Source organism: Hypomesus nipponensis, chromosome 18 (genome assembly GCF_054491055.1).
Source record: "Hypomesus nipponensis isolate SF chromosome 18, ASM5449105v1, whole genome shotgun sequence".
Classification (NCBI taxonomy): domain Eukaryota; kingdom Metazoa; phylum Chordata; class Actinopteri; order Osmeriformes; family Osmeridae; genus Hypomesus; species Hypomesus nipponensis.
In genome coordinates, this window is record NC_140378.1 from 18,716,543 (window position 1) to 18,740,120 (window position 23,578).

General features: G+C 51.4%; 1 protein-coding gene across 3 annotated transcripts in view; it reads right to left on the reverse strand.

Annotated features, from left to right (window-relative positions):
- Nucleotides 1–23,578, reverse strand: part of LOC146252574 (forkhead box protein J3-like) — a 34,336-nt gene that overhangs the window by 2,548 nt on the left and 8,210 nt on the right. The window contains exons 2-10 of one of the 3 annotated variants that reach the window (XM_084680443.1): nucleotides 20,911–20,985; nucleotides 17,589–17,672; nucleotides 14,335–14,436; nucleotides 13,013–13,147; nucleotides 9,476–9,659; nucleotides 7,635–7,913; nucleotides 2,957–3,046; nucleotides 816–1,025; nucleotides 201–302 (exon numbers count right to left, since the gene is read on the reverse strand). In XM_084680443.1, the coding sequence (XP_084536569.1) occupies nucleotides 201–302; nucleotides 816–1,025; nucleotides 2,957–3,046; nucleotides 7,635–7,913; nucleotides 9,476–9,659; nucleotides 13,013–13,147; nucleotides 14,335–14,436; nucleotides 17,589–17,672; nucleotides 20,911–20,985 (1,261 nt within the window). Of the gene's footprint in view, nucleotides 1–200; nucleotides 303–815; nucleotides 1,026–1,117; nucleotides 1,461–2,956; nucleotides 3,047–7,634; nucleotides 7,914–9,475; nucleotides 9,660–13,012; nucleotides 13,148–14,334; nucleotides 14,437–17,588; nucleotides 17,673–20,910; nucleotides 20,986–23,578 lie in introns of those variants that run through there. The other 2 variants (XR_014732083.1, XM_084680444.1) reach the window with 2 other exon arrangements.

Below are 23,578 nucleotides of genomic sequence, written 5' to 3' on the forward strand. Positions count from 1 at the left end.
CAGGGACATTCCCCCCTAAGCAAGTAGGATGAAGTGCCTCGCCCAAGGACACAATGTCATTTGGCACGGCTGGGAATCAAACTAGCAACCTTCAGATTACTAGCCCGACTCCATCACTGCTCAGCCATCTGACTGTGTGTATGGGTTAGTGTACACATGCATACATGAATACACACACACACACATCCATCTAGTCGTACCTGTCATGGGGGGGCCTGTGGCGCTCAGGGGGGGTATGTGGGGGTACCCTGGGGGTCCCATCAGAGAAGTCATGTTGGGTCTGGAGTCTATGTACAGATTCCCTATGAGGAACACACACACACAACATTACACTGGTTCAATCACAGGCTGCATTGGGGAGAGAGTCCTGTATACTGGTCCAATCACAGGCTGCATTGGGGAGAGAGTCCTGTATACTGGTCCAATCACAGGCTGCATTGGGGAGAGAGTCCTGTATACTGGTCCAATCACAGGCTGCATTGGGGAGAGAGTCCTGTATACTGGTTCAATCACAGGCTGCATTGGAGAGAGAGTCCTGTATACTGGTCCAATCACAGGCTGCATTGGGGAGAGAGTCCTGTATACTGGTCCAATCACAGGCTGCATTGGGGAGAGAGTCCTGTATACTGGTCCAATCACAGGCTGCATTGGGGAGAGAGTCCTGTATACTGGTCCAATCACAGGCTGCATTGGGGAGAGAGTCCTGTATACTGGTCCAATCACAGGCTGCATTACTACATACTGTGTCTTTGTAAACCCCTACAGGGATTCTCTGTAACAAGCACAAGCAGGAGAGCAGACAGGTCTGGACTGACCTGTGGAGATGTGCTGGCGGGGGTGTGGGGCGGGAGGGGCCTGGTGAGGGGCCTGGTGAGGGGCCTGGTGAGGGGGCTGTGTTGCCCCTTGTGGAGGGATGACCCCTGTAGCGCTGAAGAAGTGGTTGATGGAGGAACACAGGTCAGCCATCTGGCCCGGGTCCAGGGACCAGTTATTCAGCTCTGCCTGTCTCATGTTCTCCTTCAGACCTGTCACACACACACACACACACATTAGATTTTTCCAGCCTGTTATCCAAAGCGACAAACAACTACCCTTGTCTTGAGTCAGTGAACAGTTCACCTTAGTTTTTGTCAGTAGCGTGTTCGATATTTGGACTTTTCCAAGACTTTTGATTTAATCAACGTCCAGGCCTGAAGACAAAATAAATACAAAATCGTTCACTTGTGGATCTCCCACCAGGTCTTCCATGACAGTGGGAGCCGTGCATCCAGGTCCGCTTCTTCACCAACCTCCAAAAGCTGCTCTTTAGATCAGCCTGGGGTCATGGAGCTGGATGGTGCTGGAGCGATGTGTTCTCCTCGGGGTGTCTGGGAGTTAGAGAACACGCACCGAGGCCCTGCCAGGAACCACGGCTACCACAGCCTTGTTCCCCTGCAACCAAGCTGCCAGCCCATAGGTTCCTGGTCCTCAGGCCAACGGGATTGGAAAAATAATACGAAAAAAAAAAACCCCAACCTGACTAAATGCAGCTGATGGGGAAATGGTTCAGATCAGGGCTGAAGAGAGAGAGAGGCCTGGCTGCACTGAGCTCCAGATCAGGGCTGAAGAGAGAGAGAGGCCTGGCTGCACTGAGCTCCAGATCAGGGCTGAAGAGAGAGAGAGGCCTGGCTGCACTGAGCTCCAGTCTCCAGATCAGGGCTGAAGAGAGAGAGAGGCCTGGCTGCACTGAGCTCCAGTCTCCAGATCAGGGCTGAAGAGAGAGAGAGGCCTGGCTGCACTGAGCTCCAGTCTCCAGATCAGGGCTGAAGAGAGAGAGGCCTGGCTGCACTGAGCTCCAGATCAGGGCTGAAGTGAGAGAGAGAGGCCTGGCTGCACTGAACTCCAGTCTCCAGATCAGGGCTGAAGAGAGAGAGGCCTGGCTGCACTGAGCTCCAGTCTCCAGATCAGGGCTGAAGAGAGAGAGGCCTGGCTGCACTGAGCTCCAGTCTCCAGATCAGGGCTGAAGAGAGAGAGAGGCCTGGCTGCACTGAGCTCCAGTCTCCAGATCAGGGCTGAAGAGAGAGAGGCCTGGCTGCACTGAGCTCCAGTCTCCAGATCAGGGCTGAAGAGAGAGAGGCCTGGCTGCACTGAGCTCCAGTCTCCAGATCAGGGCTAAAGAGAGAGAGGCCTGGCTGCACTGAGCTCCAGTCTCCAGATCAGGGCTAAAGAGAGAGAGGCCTGGCTGCACTGAGCTCCAGTCTCCAGCCCTTCTGGGCGTCCCTGAGGCAGCTGACAGAAGCAGCGATCGCTGACAGGATGGTGGGGAGTGGCGTCCTCACACCAGTGTGGGACCCATGTGACTGTGGTCAAGTACCGTGAGGGGGGGGGGGGAGGGGGGTCCAAACACACCCCGACGCCGTCAACCATCACGGCTCGATGTGGCCCTTTGTGTGCTGACCTTGATAAGAGCTGCTACAGTGCCAAGCCTAATTGGATTATTCACACATGGGGGGGGGGGGGGGGGGGGCGGCGGCGATGACTCATCACCATCGAGAGAATAGGAGACTCTGCATAACAATAATAATATATTTTTGTTAGGAATGCTGCTACGTGTTTGCTGCTTGAAGTGTCGAGAGAGCAGGATGATGTTGGAGATGCGCGTGGACGTTGTTTACACGGTGACAGTCATTTTCCGGGTTTCTTCCCTCCATTTTTCCTTTGACACAGCCATGTCTGTGTTCAAACACGGTTTGAAGTGTTTGTATAAATGTACGTGTGTGTGTGTGTGTGTGTGTGTACAGTACTTGTGTGTGCGGTTAGCTGTGTCTATGTATCGGTATGTATTTCTGGATGCATGCGTGCGTCTTTGTGTGCATGTGTATTTGTGTGAGCGAGTGTGTGTATATTTGTGAGCACATGTGTTTATGTGAGTGACTGAGGGTGTGTATTTGTGTGAAGGTGTAAGCGTGTGTGTTACCTTGGAACGGGGATAGGTCTACATCAGCCCAGTTGTAGCTGCTAGCAATCCGACAACTCTCCTTTAGCCAGTCCAGGTTGGGATACCAGTCTGTAGATACACACACACACACACACATCTTTATTACTCCTCTCAGGATCCTCAGAGCGGTACAGACCCACAGTGGGGTGGGGGCAGCAGAGCTGCATAGAGGAGACAGGAGAGCTGTGAAGAGCACACCTCAGGATGCCTCTTTGATGCTTTCACATCAACAACAGCAGCACAACTTGTGCAGAGATCTACACGTGGTTGCAGCCTTTAGCCACATGGTGGCGCTTGGGCGCACAGTGAAAACAAATAAAAAATGAAAAAAGAAAAACACCCCTAAATAAATAAATAAAATAAATAAATCCCAGTCCTGTTTGTTAGCAAGTGAAAAGCATTTGCTGCCTCCACCACAAACCAAATCACTCTGCATTTGAAGTCGTGAATCAAAGACGAGGGGATTGCTTTCATTCATCCCAGGCAGTGTGGAGCTCTGATAATAAACACGGCTGTTTGCTTCAGGAGAGGTTCTCTGTGCTGAGCACCCCTGCCTAGACACACACAGGAAACAAAGCCTGCTCTAATGAGAGGAACCTGCACATGAGCCCAGACACACGGCTCTGCTCCAGCCTGCAGCTTTGGGGGGGGTAGTCCAGGTAGCGGGTTTAACCAACTCTGAGATTTACCCTGAACTCTGAGTTGAGTTACTCTAACATGGGAAACTCCGAAAATTCGGTTCCAGAAAAGCTGATGTGAATTTGTTAACTCAACTCGGAGTACGTCAACTCTGAGTTTAGCGCGTGCATGAATACTACCAAAAGTCAACATCTATGGAGCTCTGATACTAGGATTCACCATGGCAACCGACGACAAAAAAACGTTGTCATACTTCACCACACTTTAGATATAAATTTTATCTCGTGTTCATGGTCAAACTGAGCACATATTGTGGAAAAGAGCAACACGGCTGTAGCAGCGTAGCCTATAGCTACAATTGGCATGGGAGACAATTGCTGCCGAGTCAATGCATTTACTATTTGAATGCAATAGCCAGTCCGTACATTGAACATTTAACCCCACTGTCCGTTAATATTACAGGACAAAAAATGGTGGACTTAATAAAATAGCATGTCCAATGTTATATTACATATAAAAACAAACTGACCAAGAGATGGTGTAGGCCTACTTAAGGTAGAAGAATAAAGGCTAATCTCGAAAAATATTTACTGGAAAAATATTTACTGGAACAGGTGACCATGCATCACCTGAATGAGATGGTGTACTTAGGGCAGAAGAATAAAGGCTGATCTTGTAAGGCTATCAACCTGCCCCCACCTCTCATATGGTAAAATATGGAGTTACTGGATGGAGTCTCAACTTGATGGCTCTCACATCTCATTGTGTAACTTACTGTAGCATTGCTAGTCATGTTGATAAGTAGCCTAAGGGTCAAGATTCTGGTGTGATTGTAGTTGTTCTTAAGGAATTGTGAAGCACTGTGGATTATTGATCTCCTGGGACGTTTTCCTCAGGTCTAGCTTGTGTTCAAGATTAGCAATAATAGCAATAATGTTTTCATTTAGTAGACAAACAATGGGGATTTGAACCTGCAGTCGAATGCTCTACCACTGAGCTACACCCATCCCCCCTACACCCATCCCCACCACCCCCCTACCCCCATCCCCACCACCCCCCTACCCCCATCCCCACCACCCCCCTACCCCCATCCCCACCACCCCCCTACCCCCATCCCCACCACACCCTACCCCCATCCCCACCACCCCCTACCCCCCTACACCCATCCCCACTACCCCCCTACACCCATCCCCACTACCCCCCTACACCCATCCCCACCACCCCCCTACCCCCATCCCCACCACCCCCCTACCCCCATCCCCACCACCCCCCTACCCCCATCCCCACCACCCCCTACCCCCCTACACCCATCCCCACCACCCCCCTACCCCCATCCCCACCACCCCCTACCCCCCCACACCCATCCCCACTACCCCCCCACACCCATCCCCACTACCCCCCTACACCCATCCCCACCACCCCCTACCCCCCTACACCCATCCCCACCACCCCCCTACCCCCATCCCCACCACCCCCCTACACCCATCCCCACCACCCCCTACCCCCCCACACCCATCCCCACTACCCCCCTACACCCATCCCCACCACACCCTACCCCCCTACACCCATCCCCACCACCCCCCTACCCCCATCCCCACCACCCCCTACCCCCCCACACCCATCCCCACTACCCCCCTACACCCATCCCCACCACCCCCCTACCCCCATCCCCACCACCCCCCTACACCCATCCCCACCACCCCCTACCCCCCTACACCCATCCCCACCACCCCCCTACCCCCATCCCCACCACCCCCCTACACCCATCCCCACCACCCCCTACCCCCCCACACCCATCCCCACTACCCCCCCACACCCATCCCCACTACCCCCCTACACCCATCCCCACCACCCCCTACCCCCCTACACCCATCCCCACCACCCCCCTACCCCCATCCCCACCACCCCCCTACACCCATCCCCACCACCCCCCTACACCCATCCCCACCACCCCCCTACCCCCATCCCCACCACCCCCCTACACCCATCCCCACCACCCCCTACCCCCCCACACCCATCCCCACTACCCCCCCACACCCATCCCCACTACCCCCCTACACCCATCCCCACCACCCCCTACCCCCCTACACCCATCCCCACCACCCCCCTACCCCCATCCCCACCACCCCCCTACACCCATCCCCACCACCCCCCTACACCCATCCCCACCACCCCCTACCCCCCCACACCCATCCCCACTACCCCCCCACACCCATCCCCACTACCCCCCTACACCCATCCCCACCACCCCCTACCCCCCCACACCCATCCCCACCACCCCCCTACCCCCATCCCCACCACCCCCCTACACCCATCCCCACCACCCCCCTACCCCCATCCCCACCACCCCCCTACACCCATCCCCACCACCTCCTACCCCCCCACACCCATCCCCACCACCCCCCTACCCCCATCCCCACCACCCCCCTACCCCCATCCCCACCACCCCCCTACCCCCATCCCCACCACCCCCTACCCCCCCACACCCATCCCCACTACCCCCCCACACCCATCCCCACTACCCCCCTACACCCATCCCCACCACCCCCTACCCCCCTACACCCATCCCCACCACCCCCCTACCCCCATCCCCACCACCCCCCTACACCCATCCCCACCACCCCCTACCCCCCTACACCCATCCCCACCACCCCCCTACCCCCATCCCCACCACCCCCCTACACCCATCCCCACCACCCCCTACCCCCCTACACCCATCCCCACCACCCCCCTACCCCCATCCCCACCACCCCCCTACACCCATCCCCACCACCCCCCTACCCCCCCACACCCATCCCCACTACCCCCCCACACCCATCCCCACTACCCCCCTACACCCATCCCCACCACCCCCTACCCCCCCACACCCATCCCCACCACCCCCCTACCCCCATCCCCACCACCCCCCTACCCCCATCCCCACCACCCCCCTACCCCCATCCCCACCACCCCCCTACACCCATCCCCACCACCCCCCTACCCCCCCACACCCATCCCCACCACCCCCTACCCCCCTACACCCATCCCCACCACCCCCCTACCCCCATCCCCACCACCCCCCTACACCCATCCCCACCACCCCCCTACCCCCCCACACCCATCCCCACTACCCCCCCACACCCATCCCCACTACCCCCCTACACCCATCCCCACCACCCCCTACCCCCCCACACCCATCCCCACCACCCCCCTACCCCCATCCCCACCACCCCCCTACACCCATCCCCACCACCCCCCTACACCCATCCCCACCACCCCCTACCCCCCCACACCCATCCCCACCACCCCCCTACCCCCATCCCCACCACCCCCCTACCCCCATCCCCACCACCCCCTACCCCCCTACACCCATCCCCACCACCCCCCTACCCCCATCCCCACCACCCCCTACCCCCCCACACCCATCCCCACTACCCCCCCACACCCATCCCCACTACCCCCCTACACCCATCCCCACCACCCCCTACCCCCCTACACCCATCCCCACCACCCCCCTACCCCCATCCCCACCACCCCCCTACACCCATCCCCACCACCCCCCTACCCCCATCCCCACCACCCCCCTACACCCATCCCCACCACCCCCCTACCCCCATCCCCACCACCCCCCTACCCCCATCCCCACCACCCCCTACCCCCCCACACCCATCCCCACTACCCCCCCACACCCATCCCCACTACCCCCCTACACCCATCCCCACCACCCCCTACCCCCCTACACCCATCCCCACCACCCCCCTACCCCCATCCCCACCACCCCCCTACCCCCATCCCCACCACACCCTACCCCCCTACACCCATCCCCACTAACCCCATCCCCACCACACCCATCCCCACTACCCTCATCCCCACACCCATCCCCACCACCCCCTACCCCCCCACACCCATCCCCACTACCCCCCCACACCCATCCCCACTACCCCCCCCCACCCATCCCCACCACCCCCCCTGAGCTATACCCAGAAAACATCAGGAGAGCCAGGCCCAGGAGGGGTCAGCAAGGGGCAGAGCTTCTTACCCGCACTGGAGCAAGGCATCTGCTGAGGCTGTCCGGCGTGACTCTGCAGGGCCAGACCCTGCCGCTGCTGCCCATGGCTGGAGTGGTGCTGCTGGGCATGCTGGGGATGATGGGCGGCGTGCTGCCCGTGGCCGTGCGAGTGGGGGGACAGGTGGTGGGCGTGGTGGTTGTGGGCGTGGTTGTGCTGGTGGGGGAGGGAGATGCCGTTGCCAGAGGAGGTCTGGTAGGAGCAGGAGGTCCGAGGAGGCTGGCTGGACTCCCTGGGATGGCCCATCAGTCCTGGAGAGTCAGAACGCTTACTCACTACTACATGACGGACTTTCATACATGCCTTACTTACAATATATACATCACAATATAGGCATTATATAGTCCCTTCTTCGTGGTATACACACAACATACAAATTGAGAGTGAAAAGGAGAGTAATACTGCCTAGGCACTAGGCCCATGACAGATATATCTGGGACATTGTCTTCTTTTCCAAACAGAACCTTTTCCCAGAATGCATTTCGTTTAGTCATTTCTCTGGTCGTCGGTGCAGCCCTCAGCCAGCAGGGGTAGGTAAGGAGAGGGAGAGGGGGAAGGTAAGGAGAGGAAGAGAGGGCAAAGGTAAGGAGAGGAAGAGAGGGGGAAGGTAAGGAGAGGAACAGAGGGGGAAGGTAAGGAGAGGAAGAGAGAGAGTGAAGGACGATGAAGACGGGGAGAGGAAGAGAGGAGAAGGTGAAGATACAGAAAGGAAGAGGCCATCTGACCTGCCTTGAGGAGGCTTCAGGAAGCAATTAGAGAAAAGCTTCAGAACGTGAGAGCCAATCTCATTAGCTAGTATCAAAGATTCAGACTGGCTCCACTTTGCTCCACTCAACTGTGGATGCATTTTTATTTATTTATTTATTTAAAATTGTGTGTTTTCTTCCCCCCTACTGAACCCTTCTTAATTAACTTTACTCATTTGACTGAGCAAGCTGTCAATTGTTGATTTGTGGAACAATGGAATACTTGTTTGTGCACATGCAATATAGGGCGAAGTTTCCTTTTTATTGCCATCAACAAAGTGGTGACAAGTCCAAGTGTTGTGACATAGATTTGAGCTTTTTCTTTCTTTTGAAACAAAGTGCTGGCACATCACAAGACAAACATACACAGAAACAGACACACACATAGCTGTTCCTGTTTTACCTATTCAATAATAAGTGGATTTGAGTGGACAGGTACGACTGAAGAACAGCTCACCAGTCTCACTGCTGACCTGTCTCACTGCTCACCAGTCTCACTGCTCACCAGTCTCACTGCTCACCAGTCTCACCTGTCTCACAGCTCACCTGTCTCACAGCTCACCTGTCTCACAGCTCACCTGTCTCACTGCTCACCAGTCTCACTGCTCACCAGTCTCACTGCTCACCTGTCTCACTGCTCACCTGTCTCACTGCTCACCTGTCTCACTGCTCACCTGTCTCACTGCTCACCTGTCTCACTGCTCACCTGTCTCACTGCTCACCTGTCTCACTGCTCACCTGTCTCACTGCTCACCTGGCTCACTGCTCACCTGGCTCACTGCTCACCTGGCTCACCTGGCTCACTGCTCACCTGGCTCACTGCTCACCTGTCTCACTGCTCACCAGTCTCACTGCTCACCTGTCTCACTGCTCACCTGTCTCACTGCTCACCTGTCTCACTGCTCACCAGGCTCACTGCTCACCAGGCTCACTGCTCACCTGTCTCACTGCTCACCTGTCTCACTGCTCACCAGTCTCACTGCTTACCAGTCTCACTGCTCACCAGTCTCACTGCTCACCAGTCTCACTGCTCACCTGTCTCACTGCTCACTTGGCTCACTGCTCACCTGTCTGACTGAAGGCCTGCTCGAAGACGGATTTGTAGAGACTGCGAAAGGAGGCGCTGAGGTCTTCGAAGTCTGAGAAGCAGAGCTGCTTGTCCCTGTCGGGGAGCGCGTACTGGGAGGGAGGAGGAGGGGGAGGAGCCTGGAGGACCAGGGGCTGGGACGAGGGCTCAGAGTGACTGCTGACCTACAGCCACAAAGAGACAGGGAGAGAGAGACATCAGGAGAGAGGCAGGTCGAGAGAGAATGAGAGATACAGAAAAAGAGACAGATCATATTAAATACGACAAACGGTAAGCCAAAGACCAAACCATGGAGGGCCCTGGGGTGTCAAACGTCTTCAAACGACATTCACAACGTCTCTCTTAGTACTCACTGTAGGCCTGAATACACCTGGACCAAACTACAAGGGAAACGCAACGATGGCCACTGTGCCATGATCCATCCATCTTTCAAGATGACCCCCTCCCCCACCACCCCCCTCCCCATGGCCCCTCAGTGAGGCTGGGTCAGAGTGGACCCTCTCCCATGTCAAGGGGGGGGGGGGGGAGGGGGGGAGAGACAGGACGCCATCAGTAATCTCCCTCAAACAGGAGAGTGTCACCTGCGTTTGCTAACAAAGCGGAACTGACCCTGATCCCACATGACTGCTCAGCAAATGAGGTCTGGGAAACAGGAGGCAGGGAGGAGGGAGGGAGGGAAGGGAGAGATGGAGAAAGGAAAACACAAAAGGTGGCTTCTAGAAACCAGTGGTTAATGTTGATGAAATTGGGTTGACCTCGGTTAATGTGGGTGGGGGGAGCAGGGTAGAAATGATTGATAACCATGGATCAACCCCTGTCAAAGTAGACTCTGGGATTTTCTGTCTTATAATATAAAGGAATGAATTTTAAACTGGCTCAATCCACGGAGAGATATTTTTAAAAGCTACTCGCTGCTTTAAAAGCAAATTGATTCAAATGGGCCAAGGACTTTTAAGAATAACAGATCCTTTCAACAGCTAATGTCATCAAGCCAAAACCGAACCTTGGTGTACACTGAAACTGAGGTGGTCTGTGCTTCAGACAGTAGACACAAAAACACCACAGGTGGGCCTTGGCTTGAATAAACTGTGGCGTGGATGTGTGTGTGTATTATGTGGATGTGTGTGTGTGCCTGAGTGAGTGTGCCTGATGTGTGTCTTATATAAGTGTGGTTGCGTGCATGTGTGTATCTGACGTCAACATGTGTGTATCTGACATCAGCGTGTGTGTATCTGACGTCAGCGTGTGTGTGTCTGCTGTGTGTGTGTGTCAGGGTCATGTCGACTACCCAGGCTTCAGACACAAACAATAACAGCAGCTCACACAAACAGCATCCCCACAAGGACCACACCCAGCTAGGACCACATCCAGCTAGGACCACATCCAGCTAGGACCACATCCAGCAAGGACCACATCCAGCAAGGACCACATCCAGCTAGGACCACACCCAGCAGGACCACATCCAGCAAGGACCACATCCAGCAAGGACCACACCCAGCAGGACCACATCCAGCAAGGACCACATCCAGCAAGGACCACATCCAGCTAGGACCACATCCAGCTAGGACCACATCCAGCTAGGACCACATCCAGCTAGGACCACATCCAGCTAGGACCACATCCAGCAAGGACCACATCCAGCTAGGACCACATCCAGCAAGGACCACATCCAGCTAGGACTCTGGTCTGGATGCTGGCTGAGATGGCCACTCTCACACACTGCAAAACCCCGAAGCTCAGAAAATAACCTACCGTTTTGTGGAATCTGATTGCATCAAACTATTCAAGTACTCCAAGCAGATTTCATGAAGTAAATAAAGTAAACTATAATTTGTATTTTATTTTGTACTCAAGAGATAAGATTATTCAAATAGTTTGATGTAATCCTGAGCCCCCTGGAGAAAGACACTTCAGCGAGGGGCACTACCCACGACAGACCAGAGTGTTGTACCCAACCCTGCACCCTCTCCACTGTCACTGAGTCAGACCAGAGTGTTGTACCCAACCCTGCACCCTCTCCACTGTCACTGAGTCAGACCAGAGTGTTGTACCCAACCCTGCACCCTCTCCACTGTCACTGAGTCAGACCAGAGTGTTGTACCCAACCCTGCACCCTCTCCACTGTCACTGAGTCAGACCAGAGTGTTGTACCCAACCCTGCACCCTCTCCACTGTCACTGAGTCAGACCAGAGTGTTGTACCCAACCCTGCACCCTCTCCACTGTCACTGAGTCAGACCAGAGTGTTGTACCCAACCCTGCACCCTCTCCACTGTCACTGAGTCAGACCAGAGTGTTGTACCCAACCCTGCACCCTCTCCACTGTCACTGAGTCAGACCAGAGTGTTGTACCCAACCCTGCACCCTCTCCACTGTCACTGAGTCAGACCAGAGTGTTGTACCCAACCCTGCACCCTCTCCACTGTCACTGAGTCAGACCAGAGTGTTGTACCCAACCCTGCACCCTCTCCACTGTCACTGAGTCAGACCAGAGTGTTGTACCCAACCCTGCACCCTCTCCACTGTCACTGAGTCAGACCAGAGTGTTGTACCCAACCCTGCACCCTCTCCACTGTCACTGAGTCAGACCAGAGTGTTGTACCCAACCCTGCACCCTCTCCACTGTCACTGAGTCAGACCAGAGTGTTGTACCCAACCCTGCACCCTCTCCACTGTCACTGAGTCAGACCAGAGTGTTGTACCCAACCCTGCACCCTCTCCACTGTCACTGAGTCAGACCAGAGTGTTGTACCCAACCCTGCACCCTCTCCACTGTCACTGAGTCAGACCAGAGTGTTGTACCCAACCCTGCACCCTCTCCACTGTCACTGAGTCAGACCAGAGTGTTGTACCCAACCCTGCACCCTCTCCACTGTCACTGAGTCAGACCAGAGTGTTGTACCCAACCCTGCACCCTCTCCACTGTCACTGAGTCAGACCAGAGTGTTGTACCCAACCCTGCACCCTCTCCACTGTCACTGAGTCAGACCAGAGTGTTGTACCCAACCCTGCACCCTCTCCACTGTCACTGAGTCAGACCAGAGTGTTGTACCCAACCCTGCACCCTCTCCACTGTCACTGAGTCAGACCAGAGTGTTGTACCCAACCCTGCACCCTCTCCACTGTCACTGAGTCAGACCAGAGTGTTGTACCCAACCCTGCACCCTCTCCACTGTCACTGAGTCAGACCAGAGTGTTGTACCCAACCCTGCACCCTCTCCACTGTCACTGAGTCAGACCAGAGTGTTGTACCCAACCCTGCACCCTCTCCACTGTCACTGAGTCAGACCAGAGTGTTGTACCCAACCCTGCACCCTCTCCACCAGTCACTGGAGAGAACCAAACCTGTCCTCATCAAGCTCAGAGGACACAAGGTCTGTTCATACAGCACCCCGAGATGCTGTACCAACCCAACAGCCACTGGGACACATGAACTCTGAGGCTGTGGTGAAGCAGGGCTCTAAGAGAGGAGAGAGAGTGAAGGAGTGTGTGTGTGTGTGTTTGTGGTGACGTCTCACCGGTGCGTAGCTGTGCACGCTGCTGCTGCCCACGCTGTTGAGGTTGACAGAGGCCAGACTCTGGTCTGACAGGCTGTTGTTCAGGCTGCTCCGGGGGCTGTCGCTGCCCTCCTGTTCCGTGTTGTACAACGCCACCTGAAACAAAGATGGCCGACCGCGGCCGTGAACAAACAGTGGAATCGCAAAGTGAAAGTCCAACATTTTTTTTTTTTTGGGGTTGGGGGCATTTTCGTTGCTTTATTGGACAGTTTTTAGACAAAGTGTGACAGGAAAGACAGGGGGAGAGAGAGAGAGAGAGAGAGAGAGAGAGAGAGAGATATAGGTGTAGACATGCAGAAAACAAAAACAATGCCACTGCAGTATGGCCTTAGCTTAAACGGTAAGCGCACTTATCCTGTGAGCTACCAGGGCGCCCCCTGGTCCAACCAGTTTACACAACTCCAGTCTCTGATACAGACTGAAAGAGCTCTGGAACTTGAATAGAGTCAACATCCTAACAGTGAGTTTGGCATCCCTGGTCTAGCATGCCTGCAAAGCTGGGAGCAGAACGATCCCTGCCTAGTCAAAACAAAAACAATCTTCTTCCTATAGCGATTCCATGGCCGTGAATTAGGTCTGGTAGCCGTCACCTAGGTGACGTCTAAACGGAGACGGTCGGAGACAAGCGGTCTCCATGGTGACCGTCAGCGTGCGGGGTCACGGGCGGGGCGAGGCGGAGAGGGATCAGACAGACAGCCCAGGTCCTTAAGGCTACTTGATCCCTGACCCTCACACAAACAGACAAGGCCCGGCCCGGGTGGCTGCTGTCCAAACTATCAGGGCTGCTGCTGTTGGACAGTGCAGTGCCACACACATACACACGCTCACTCACACATTCATTCACAGTTGTTCCATAACACAGGCATTTACTCCCTCATTCACATACACTCATTCACCAACTCTCATTCACAAACACACACACATACAAGTACTCACTCACAAACTAAACCTTAAGTGGAGCAGTCTGCTACTTCTGGTTGTTAAGGGAACAGAAGTACATCTGTTGTAAAAGTGCAAATCAATATGAAGGAGAGGAGAGTTGAATCCTGGGGTCTACATCGCTACGTCAGACTGGATTTTCTAGAGCTTGATTTTCAGATCAAGGGCGTTTTCAGATCACCTGGACTAGCAAATTCTTTGGACAAATTCTTTGTAATCCCATTGTAATCCCAAGCCACACCCTATAAATCCTCTGAACCCTGTCTGTAGTGTTGTTAACCAACCCTAAACCTGGTCTGTAGTGCAGTTAAACTAACCCTACCCATGCCCGTAGGGAGTCCTACCTTGTTGGTCACAGTGTTGATGGCCAGGGTGGGCGACGCCCCCCCTGACATGATGCAGTCCATCCTCAAAGACTCAGACTCCAGACTGTAGGGTGTGGATGCCTGAGGAGTCACACAGAGGAGTCAGAGAGAAGTCAGAGACGAGTCACAGAGGAGTCAGAAAGGAGTCAGAGAGGAGTCAGAGACGAGTCACAGAGGAGTCAGAAAGGAGTCAGAGAGGAGTCGGAAAGGAGTCACAGAGGAGTCAGAGTGAGGCAGAAAGTGGTCAGACACAGTCATATACACTGGAGAATCCCCTTTCACACATTATTATATGAATGCGAGAGCGATAATCATATAAATTATTATTAAGAAGAATGTATTTATTCAGTAGATACTTTTATTTCAAAGCGACTCACAGGGGGGATTTGAACCTGTGACCTCTCGAGCTGTAGGCAATTGCCGTAACCACTGAAGTTTACCCGTTGTCAAATACACATGGACACACAGGATGGCATCCCATCTACAGCAAGTACAACCTCAGGAAACCTGAGCCAGACGTTTCTAACGCACAACATTTTTTCCTGTGTTCACAGAGGCAAATGTATTTTTCAGAGGGGGGTCTGTGCAAAATGATTCGAAGGTTGAGGCTGTGTGACACACAGAGAATAAGACACAGACTTTCTTTCCTGGCTTTCAGTGTTTATGGCTACCCTGCTTTCTCAAACTGCTTACTGTAAGAGGATTGGTTGACAACAATGCAATGCAATATTTAATTTATGATAAACTCCAGGGAAGGAAGGAGAATTGCAGGTTTCACGACTGTGGCACTTATAGGAAGAAGGAGGAACGGCTTGATTGAAGAGAGCTGCGTGAGTGTAGGGCAGGAAATGGAGAGAGAGGAACAGAGGGAGGGCAGAGAGAGAGAGAGAGAGAGAGGGGAGAGAGAGAGAGAGGGGGGGGGTAGAGAGGGAGAGAGAGAGAGAGGGGGAGAGAGGGGAGAGAGAGAGAGAGGGGGTGTAGAGAGGGAGAGAGAGAGAGAGGGGGAGAGAGAGGGGAGAGAGAGAGAGGGGGGGGGGTAGAGAGGGAAAGAGAGAGAGGGGGAGAGAGAGAGGGGGCAGAGAGAGAGGGAGGGCAGAGAGGAAGAGAGGGGGGTAGAGAGGGAGAGAGAGAGATGGGGAGAGAGAGAGGGGGCAGAGAGAGAGGGAGGGCAGAGAGGAAGAGGGAGGGAGAGAGAGAGGGGGGGAGAGAGGGGGGTAGAGAGGGAGAGAGAGGAACAGAGGGAGGGCAGAGAGAGAGGGAGAGAGAGGGCAGAGAGGGAGGGCAGAGAGAGGGAGAGGAACAGAGGGAGGGCAGAGAGAGAGGACAGAGAGGGAGAGAGAGGGCAGAGAGAGAAAGAGGGCAGAGAGAGAGAGAGGGCGGGGAGAGAGAGGGCAGAAAGAGAGAGAGGGCAGGGAGAGAGAGGGCAGAGAGAGAGGGAAAGAGAGGAACAGAGGGAATGCAGAGAGAGAGGGAGAGGAACATAGGGAGGGCAGAGAGAGAGAGACGGGGAGAGCAAGAGGGAGAGGAACATAGGGAGGGCAGAGAGAGAGAGACGGGGAGAGCAAGAGAGAGAGGAACATAGGGAGGGCAGAGAGAGAGAGACAGGGAGAGCAAGAGAGAGAGGAACAGAGGGAGGGCAGAGAGAGCGAGAGCAAAAAGGAAGGAGGATGAAAAAAGAAAGAAAGGAGAAGAAAGAAACAGACAGGCAGAATGAGTCTCTTAGCTACTACACACTGAAAATAGATGGTGACACAGCAACTTTCTTTATGTGATTCATACCCGAGGAGGTAATAAGAATGACTGTAGAGCGTCATGCACATTGTGTCGTTAGCAGTACCGTCTACACCACATGTGTCAAACTCCGGTCCTCGAGGGCCACTGTCCTGCATGTTTTAGATGTTTCCCTGCTCGAACACACCTGATTCAATTAAATGGGTTGTTATAACGACCATTCATTAGAATCAGGTGAGCTGGATAAGGGAAACATCTAAAACATGCAGGACAGTGGCCCTCGAGGACCGGAGTTTGACACCCCTGGTCTACACCATGCAAACATATAGCACCTAACTAAACACCTACACCTCGACACTAAGCATAAAGTACCTAGGTACATACCTACGGACATGGAATGCAGGCTTGAATGGAAAAAGGCTTCTTACCACTAATACAGAATGGACTACCTCTTGTGAGACAGACTGTTGTGTTTTAGATGCGCTTTAAACACAGTTTGGTCGGTGAGTGAATATGACAACTCTGGCAAGACTGCCAGCTATGTAAGCGAAGCGTAATAAGCGGGTCGAAGGGCTTCCATGTAAGAAGAAATGACAAGGCTCTGAATTAATTAATGTTTGTAATAAAAAATCATTGCAGAAGAAAATATGTCTAATGGCAGCCTGGGGCCTTGAGTGGTAATTAACTGGAACAGAAGCCTAGAATACTCTCTCCCTCCCTCCTTTTTTCCCTTTCTCTTCCCTCCCTCCTTTCCTCCCACTCTCTCATGGCTGTTTCCTTTATCCCTCATTCCTTCCTTTTCTACTCACTGAATCTCCGTCCGCTTTTTATCCTCTACTTCCCTGTTTGTCTTATTCTTACCCTCCAATCTCAGCCCTCCTTCTCTCCCCTCCCTCTCATCCAACCTCTCTTCCTGTTTCTTCCTCCCTCCCTGCCTCCCTGCCTCTACCTCTCTTAATTCCCCCTCTCCCCATTGAACAGCAGTGATTGTGCACTTTGCCGCTCTGGTTGGTTTCCCTGGTGATGGCTATGGCAGACACAGAGAGAGAAAGAGAGAGGGGGGGGGGGTGGAGTCAGAGGGGGTGGACTGAAAGAGGGGGTAAGAGAGAGGGAAAAAGTGAGAGAGAGAAAGAAGAAGAAGTAAATGCAGAGGAAGGATGGGTGAATAGGGGGCGTACTGTACAGTGTTCATCCAGCTGCATCAGTGTTCAGTCAGGTGGTCAGGTCAGTGAACAGAGGCAGTACGGAGCTCGTTCTTCAGGGGTCAGCGCCGAGCAGTTTATCTCACAACATCACCGTCGATGTTGCTGCAGCGCACGGCACCGACTCAACAGGCTAGGAGCAAGCAGAGTCTAGTGTAGCGATCTACCAGCTAGTACTTTATGTTCTTACCGCGCTCATCTGCTCAACGTCAGTTTGCTTGTGCGTGAGGGTGTATGTATGTGTGTGTGTGGGGGCACTAATGTGTGGGGGGTTTGTGTGTGTGTGTGTGGGGCACTCACCCTCTCTCCAGAGCGAGGCCTTTTCTTTGGCCTGGTGGGTAGTGTGTCCTCTTTAGGGTTGGTGTCTATGGCCCAGTAGGAGCCCTGGATAACACAGCAGAACACACATCAACACCACAACAAAACAAACACGACAGCATTGACTTTGGGGCCATATCACCCGGACCGGTCATATTCCCTCTTATTTTTTATTTTATGTATCTAATCGAAATTATTTTTTTAACCTTTCGAAAACTTTTGGATGATTCGAAGGGAGATGTTCGAAATTGTCGTTGTCAAAAATGGATTCCTGGTGAATGGGCTGCATGTCTATAATTATTTCATCTCCAGCTTTGACAGCTAACAGTAGCTAACTAGCTAGCCACAGACAACGCCACTATTAATGGCACTAGTGTCACATCTTCACAAACCTACGTGCGATTATCTACCTACAGTAAAACATCAGTTCAGTATCTTGTTAGCTTTAGGAAGATAGCTAGCTAGCTAAAACGGCTCGAAGACCGCTGCAGAAACGTCACAGGGACAGGCCAGGATAATAATGTAATGTAAGCTCCAGTTTTTCAAAGCACTGGATGTACTGGTAGCCAGCTAGCTAGCTACCAACCAGTTAGCCAATACTTCGTTAGCTTTTTTTTCTCCTGTATTTGCGCTGTTGAGCTAATATTGAGGTGGGACTGATAGATTATTAAAGCAAGAAACCACGAGAGGGGTATCAAATGATTATCGCAAGTCCTGTAGTAGAACAATCGATGCCATTCAAAATCCGAACGATTGGAGTGGATGACACTAGAAGCACGAGGCGGTTTTACCTAGGCTACTTATAGCGCGAATAGACGGTCACACGTCCTCGATGACGAGTCTTCAGACAAGGACGTTGTTACGTAATGATCGCGAGATGGCGCTTCCATAGAGAAATGGCAAGGTCAGAAAATGAAATTGCCTTGCAAGTGTATAGGCAGAATTGGCAGTGGATGAATTACTGTAACATTAAGTGTGGATGGCGGTTACAAAGAGCAGTAGCACATTTGTGTAAAACAAAAGTAGCATTTGATAAGTAACGTAGACGGCCTATCTAATACAACAAGCCTGACAATTTCAACCTTAACCCTAACGTTGGCTGAACAGCGACCCCTGGCCCCAGTTTTTAATAGGTTACTGATTTCGGTACAACACCGGAAACATGCGTCAACCACATGAGAAATTAGCTGTTTTTTTTATTTTGGTAGGTAAAGAGAAGCGGATTTGAAAATAACAATACAGTTTCAAAATTTCATTATCGTGGCAGATTTTTTTCCAGACATATTTTGAGATCGCCCATGGTTGGGCTTCATCAACATCACAGCAGAACACGACAACATTAGACACCTCATGACATAACACTAAACCCAGGCCATACCGTACGGTATGGTTGATGTAGAAGTCTTGGTGTTTATACTGAATTAATTCCTAGACCGTTTGTATCTAACGATAATGTAAATGTTGTGGAAGAAATTGCCATCCCCAAGGTTCCTCCAATTAAACCTGACCACCCCCGCTGTTCACAGAAATAGGTGATTTTTTTAAACAGACAAAACACAGAAGTATTTTTGTTTATAATTTAGAGTTATTTCCAAGGTATTCACAACTTTTATTTTTACTTTGTCTCCCGTTGCATAGAATCCTCTGCTGAGCTGCAGCTACTTGACAAGGCTGAAACAACATAGAATCTTCCAACAGAAACAGGGTTCTACAAGCCATCCAGTAAATCAATCTCTGATAGAAACCCATATACCACCTCTCTCTCTTTCTGTTCTCTCTCTCACTGGCTCCTGTACTCTTCCCCTCTCTCTTTCTCAGACCCAACAACACTTGGCACACACAGCAAGCTCGTAATACGAGTACATACATGATTTATCTGCGTTCATCCCTACGGTACCCCTCTCAACCCACAACACAGAAGAAGTCTACCCTCCTCCTGCACTGTGGCTGCTCCCCACAACCCCAAACCCGACCCTCCCAGACCCCCCCCTCCCGATCCTATTGATTGGTACGAACATTGATGTTGGGTAAGGTTCTGGCCTGGTTCAAGAAAGGCTAATCAGGATAGCATCTCTCCCTCTTTTTTGTTCAACTACAGGCCTCAGCCGAGGACTCCGCCTGAATTATTTAGTCTTTCTTTCCTCTTAATTCATTTTGCAATGGTTCCCCGGATCCCTACAGCCTGCAGAAACTTTCCCCCCAAATTGGTGAGCAGAACTTGGCTCTTGTTGGAAACTTAGAGAGACTGACGTTCAGCCTAAAGAGCAAACGACATCACTTTTACATAAACTCAATACGGGAACCTTTATAACCGGACCAAACACTCAACAGCTATACTTCGTTTAGTAACTGTGAGTTTAGTTAACTTGTAAATGCGTAAGATTAGTTTGTAACTTTGGAAATGGGGGCTTTACTCAAGACGTTATGCGACGTAGTCTGGCTTGTGCAGTGCCAGTGAGGACCAGAGTGTGCCACTCCAACCTGACCTGGCAAGCACCACGCTCTCCCATTTACATCGTCGGGTTTAATATTTCATATCGCAGCGAATCTCTGGAAGCTAGAACTGATGCAACTCATCCTAGTGCCCCCTGCTTCCTCTGGCTTTTCAGAATGCTTCCTTGGGGTTCAAAGGTCAGGAGGACGTGGGGGACCGGGGGTGATAGGGGGGGGAGGGGGATGGGGGGAGTGGTGCAGAAGTGCAAAAGCGATGGTTGAATGAGCCTGGCGTCTATAGACATGTTCCTCCATATTATTCATTACTCCAGTATCACATTATTACTGTGCACAGTCAATATCTGGGGAGCATCAAACAGCAGTGAAACCAGCATTTGGTATTCAGCACAGCAGTCTCTGTATCTAGAAATTGCTTTTAAGTGCATGTGTGTGTCAGCGTGTGTGTGTGTCTGCGTGTGTGTGTGTGTGTCAGCGTGTGTGTGTGTCAGCGTGTGTGTGTGTGTCAGCGTGTGTGTGTGTGTGTCAGCATGTGTGTGTGTCTGCGTGTGTGTGTGTGTGTCTGCGTGTGTGTGTGTGTCAGCGCGTGTGTGTGTGTGTGTGTGTCAGCGTGTGTGTGTGTGTGTGTCAGCGTGTGTGTGTGTCTGCGTGTGTGTGTGTGTGTGTCTGCGTGTGTGTGAGAGAGATCGAGAGTCAGCATGTGTGTGTCCGTGAGTCTGTGTGTGGTTAAACCTTACTACTAAGATTTTACAAATAACATTCTGGTTTGGTTTTTGTTTCTTTGAATAAAATATGCAGTAATTTGATGTGAGATGTAAAGTCATGGGCGTTAATGTGTAAAATAAATACTTACTTTTCCAGGGTCGTCTTTAGAGCGAGGCACTTTAAGGAAACACTTGTTCAAGGACAGATTATGCCGTATTGAGTTCTGTGAGTAGAAAATACGAGAGGAGAGAGATAGATGGAGGGGGGGGGGGGGGGGGGGAGGGGGAGAAAGAGGGGGGGGGGGAAAGCAAACCATGAATCAATGCAAACTTAAGCAGAACTTTCTTTTTTTTTTTTTTTTTTTAACTTTCTTTTATTGGTTTTATGTAGAGTATGGTCAAAGAGAGAGAAAGTTAGAGAGAAAGATATAAAGTGGGGAAATTAAAGAGGAACAGTGCCTGTTGGGGGGCAATTCACATTACATACAAACAATATTTTACATTTCTTCATTTTTTGATATGTAAAGCAACCATTTATCCCAGCCTTTAGAAAATGAGTCTTCCTTAGTTTTTAATCTATATGTTAGTCTCTCCATTGTTTGAATATCACAGATAATGCTGAGCCATTGTATGTAAACGGGTGCAACAGGCTGGAGCCAGTTCTTTGTGATTGCCTTTTTTGCTGCAGCAAGAAGAATCTTAGTCAAATATTGGTCTCCTTTGTGCACCGATCCTTCTATATGTCCAAGGTATAGGACAAGACAAGTTCGGGGGATTTTGTATCCCAGTACCTCACATAGCACAGCATGGATATGATCCCAGTAAGGTTGAATTTTACTGCAGCTCCAAAACACATGTGTATGGTTTGGATCCACACTGTTGCACAGTCTCCAGCAGGGTTGTTGAGTGTTCATTTGTCTGCTAGAAATCTTGGGCGTTATAAAGAATCGGATTTGGTTTTTCCAAGTGAATTCTCTCCATCCATGAGACTGTGTAGTTGTCTGGTGTATTTTCCACATATGAAACCACATGTCGTCCGGGATGTCTTCACTCAGTTCTTTTTCCCATTTAGCTTTGACATATAATGTTGAGTCATTCTTAGCTTCCATCAAACAAGAATACAGAATTGACACAGCTTTGGGTATGACATCATTGTAAGATTGCACGAGCATTTTTACTATAGGATGTATCTCATCAGTATTTTTCTTAATTCTTTTTATATAGAAATCCCTCATTTGTAAGAATCTGAATAAGTCCTGGTTCTCTAAGCCATATGTATTTTTTAAATCTTGAAAGTTTCTCATTTCACCCTTTTGTATAACTTTGCATATCGCTGTTATACCCATCTCGGTCCACTGTTTAAATCTGGCATCAGAAATTCCCGGTGTGAATTCTTTATCAAAGGCTATCCATTTTAACAGACCAAGTTCCCTTCCCACTTTTAGTTGTTTAATAATGGAATACCATGTATTTAAGGTAAAAGTTGTTATTGGGTCTAATTCTTCCTCCTCTTTAGTATGGGCAGGAATTTCTCTTTGCCCTATGAGTGGTTGTATCAGGGGCCCAGATGTAGGTATTTCAATGTCTTTCCAACGAGCTATATAATCAACATTGCACCAGTATATAAGTGGACGCAATTGTGCTGCATTAAAGTATTCCCTGAAGTTAGGAAGTGCCAGTCCCCCCTTGTCTTTTGGCAACTGGAGAGTGGTATATCGAATTCTCGGTTTCTTTCCCCCCCAGATAAATCTAGATATTAGTCTATCCCAACTCTGAAACTGGATCTGTGGTATACAAACAGGCAAGGATAGAAACAAGTATAGTAAACGTGGCAAAATATTCATTTTCACTGCATTTATCCTGTCAGTGAGGCTCATTGGATAAGTTGACCACCTTTCAATATCTTTCCGTATGTTGCCATCAATATGATCATAGTTGTTTCGGAAAAGTTTTGACAAGTTTTTGGTTATACTTATGCCTAAATATTGAATTGATTTGGCTTTCCAATTTAATTTCAATTCTTTAAGTTCTTTATTTGGAGAGCAGTTAAACATGAGGATTTGAGTTTTAGATATGTTTAATTAGAACTTTCTTTTTTAATAGATGAAGTGACAACTAGGCATCTCCTCAGCATGGATACGATTTGTAGTGGCTACCAAGTCCAGACCCTAATACATTTACATTTAGCAGACGCTCTTATCCAGAGCGACTTACGTCACGTCAGTACAGGGACGTACGTCCGAGCATAAGTACGGGGACATTCCCCTGAGGTAAGAAGGGTGAAGTGCCTTGCCCAAGGACACAACGTAATTTGGCACGGCCGGGAATCGAACTGGCGACCTTCAGATTACTAGCCCGATTCCCAAACCGCTCAGCCACCAGAGTCCCACATAGCTCCTTTCTCCGATGTGAATATTCAATCTAGTCGTCAGCTCTCTCGGCCTGTGCTGCAGTACTGTGAGAAACCCCAAGGGTTCATGCGTTCTCTGTCAAAGTGTGTGTGTGTGTGTGTGCATTCATGTATGGGTGTGTGAAAGCGTGCGTCCATTCACATGCGTGTGTACGCGTGCATGAGTGTGTGTATGTGTGTGTGTGTTACAGAGAGAGAGGCCCAGTGAAGGCTGGCCTGACATGAACCTGTTCCCCTCCAGGCTCCATGCACTCATCTGGAGCTGCTAATTAATACTACAGGGGAGGGGAGGGAACCTATATTCTCCACGGCTTCTTCATCTCCTGCTATACCTTTCAATCCCTCCACAACCCTTTCCTCCATGTTTACTTCATCACCCTTCCATACAGTTCCTCCCCCTACCATAT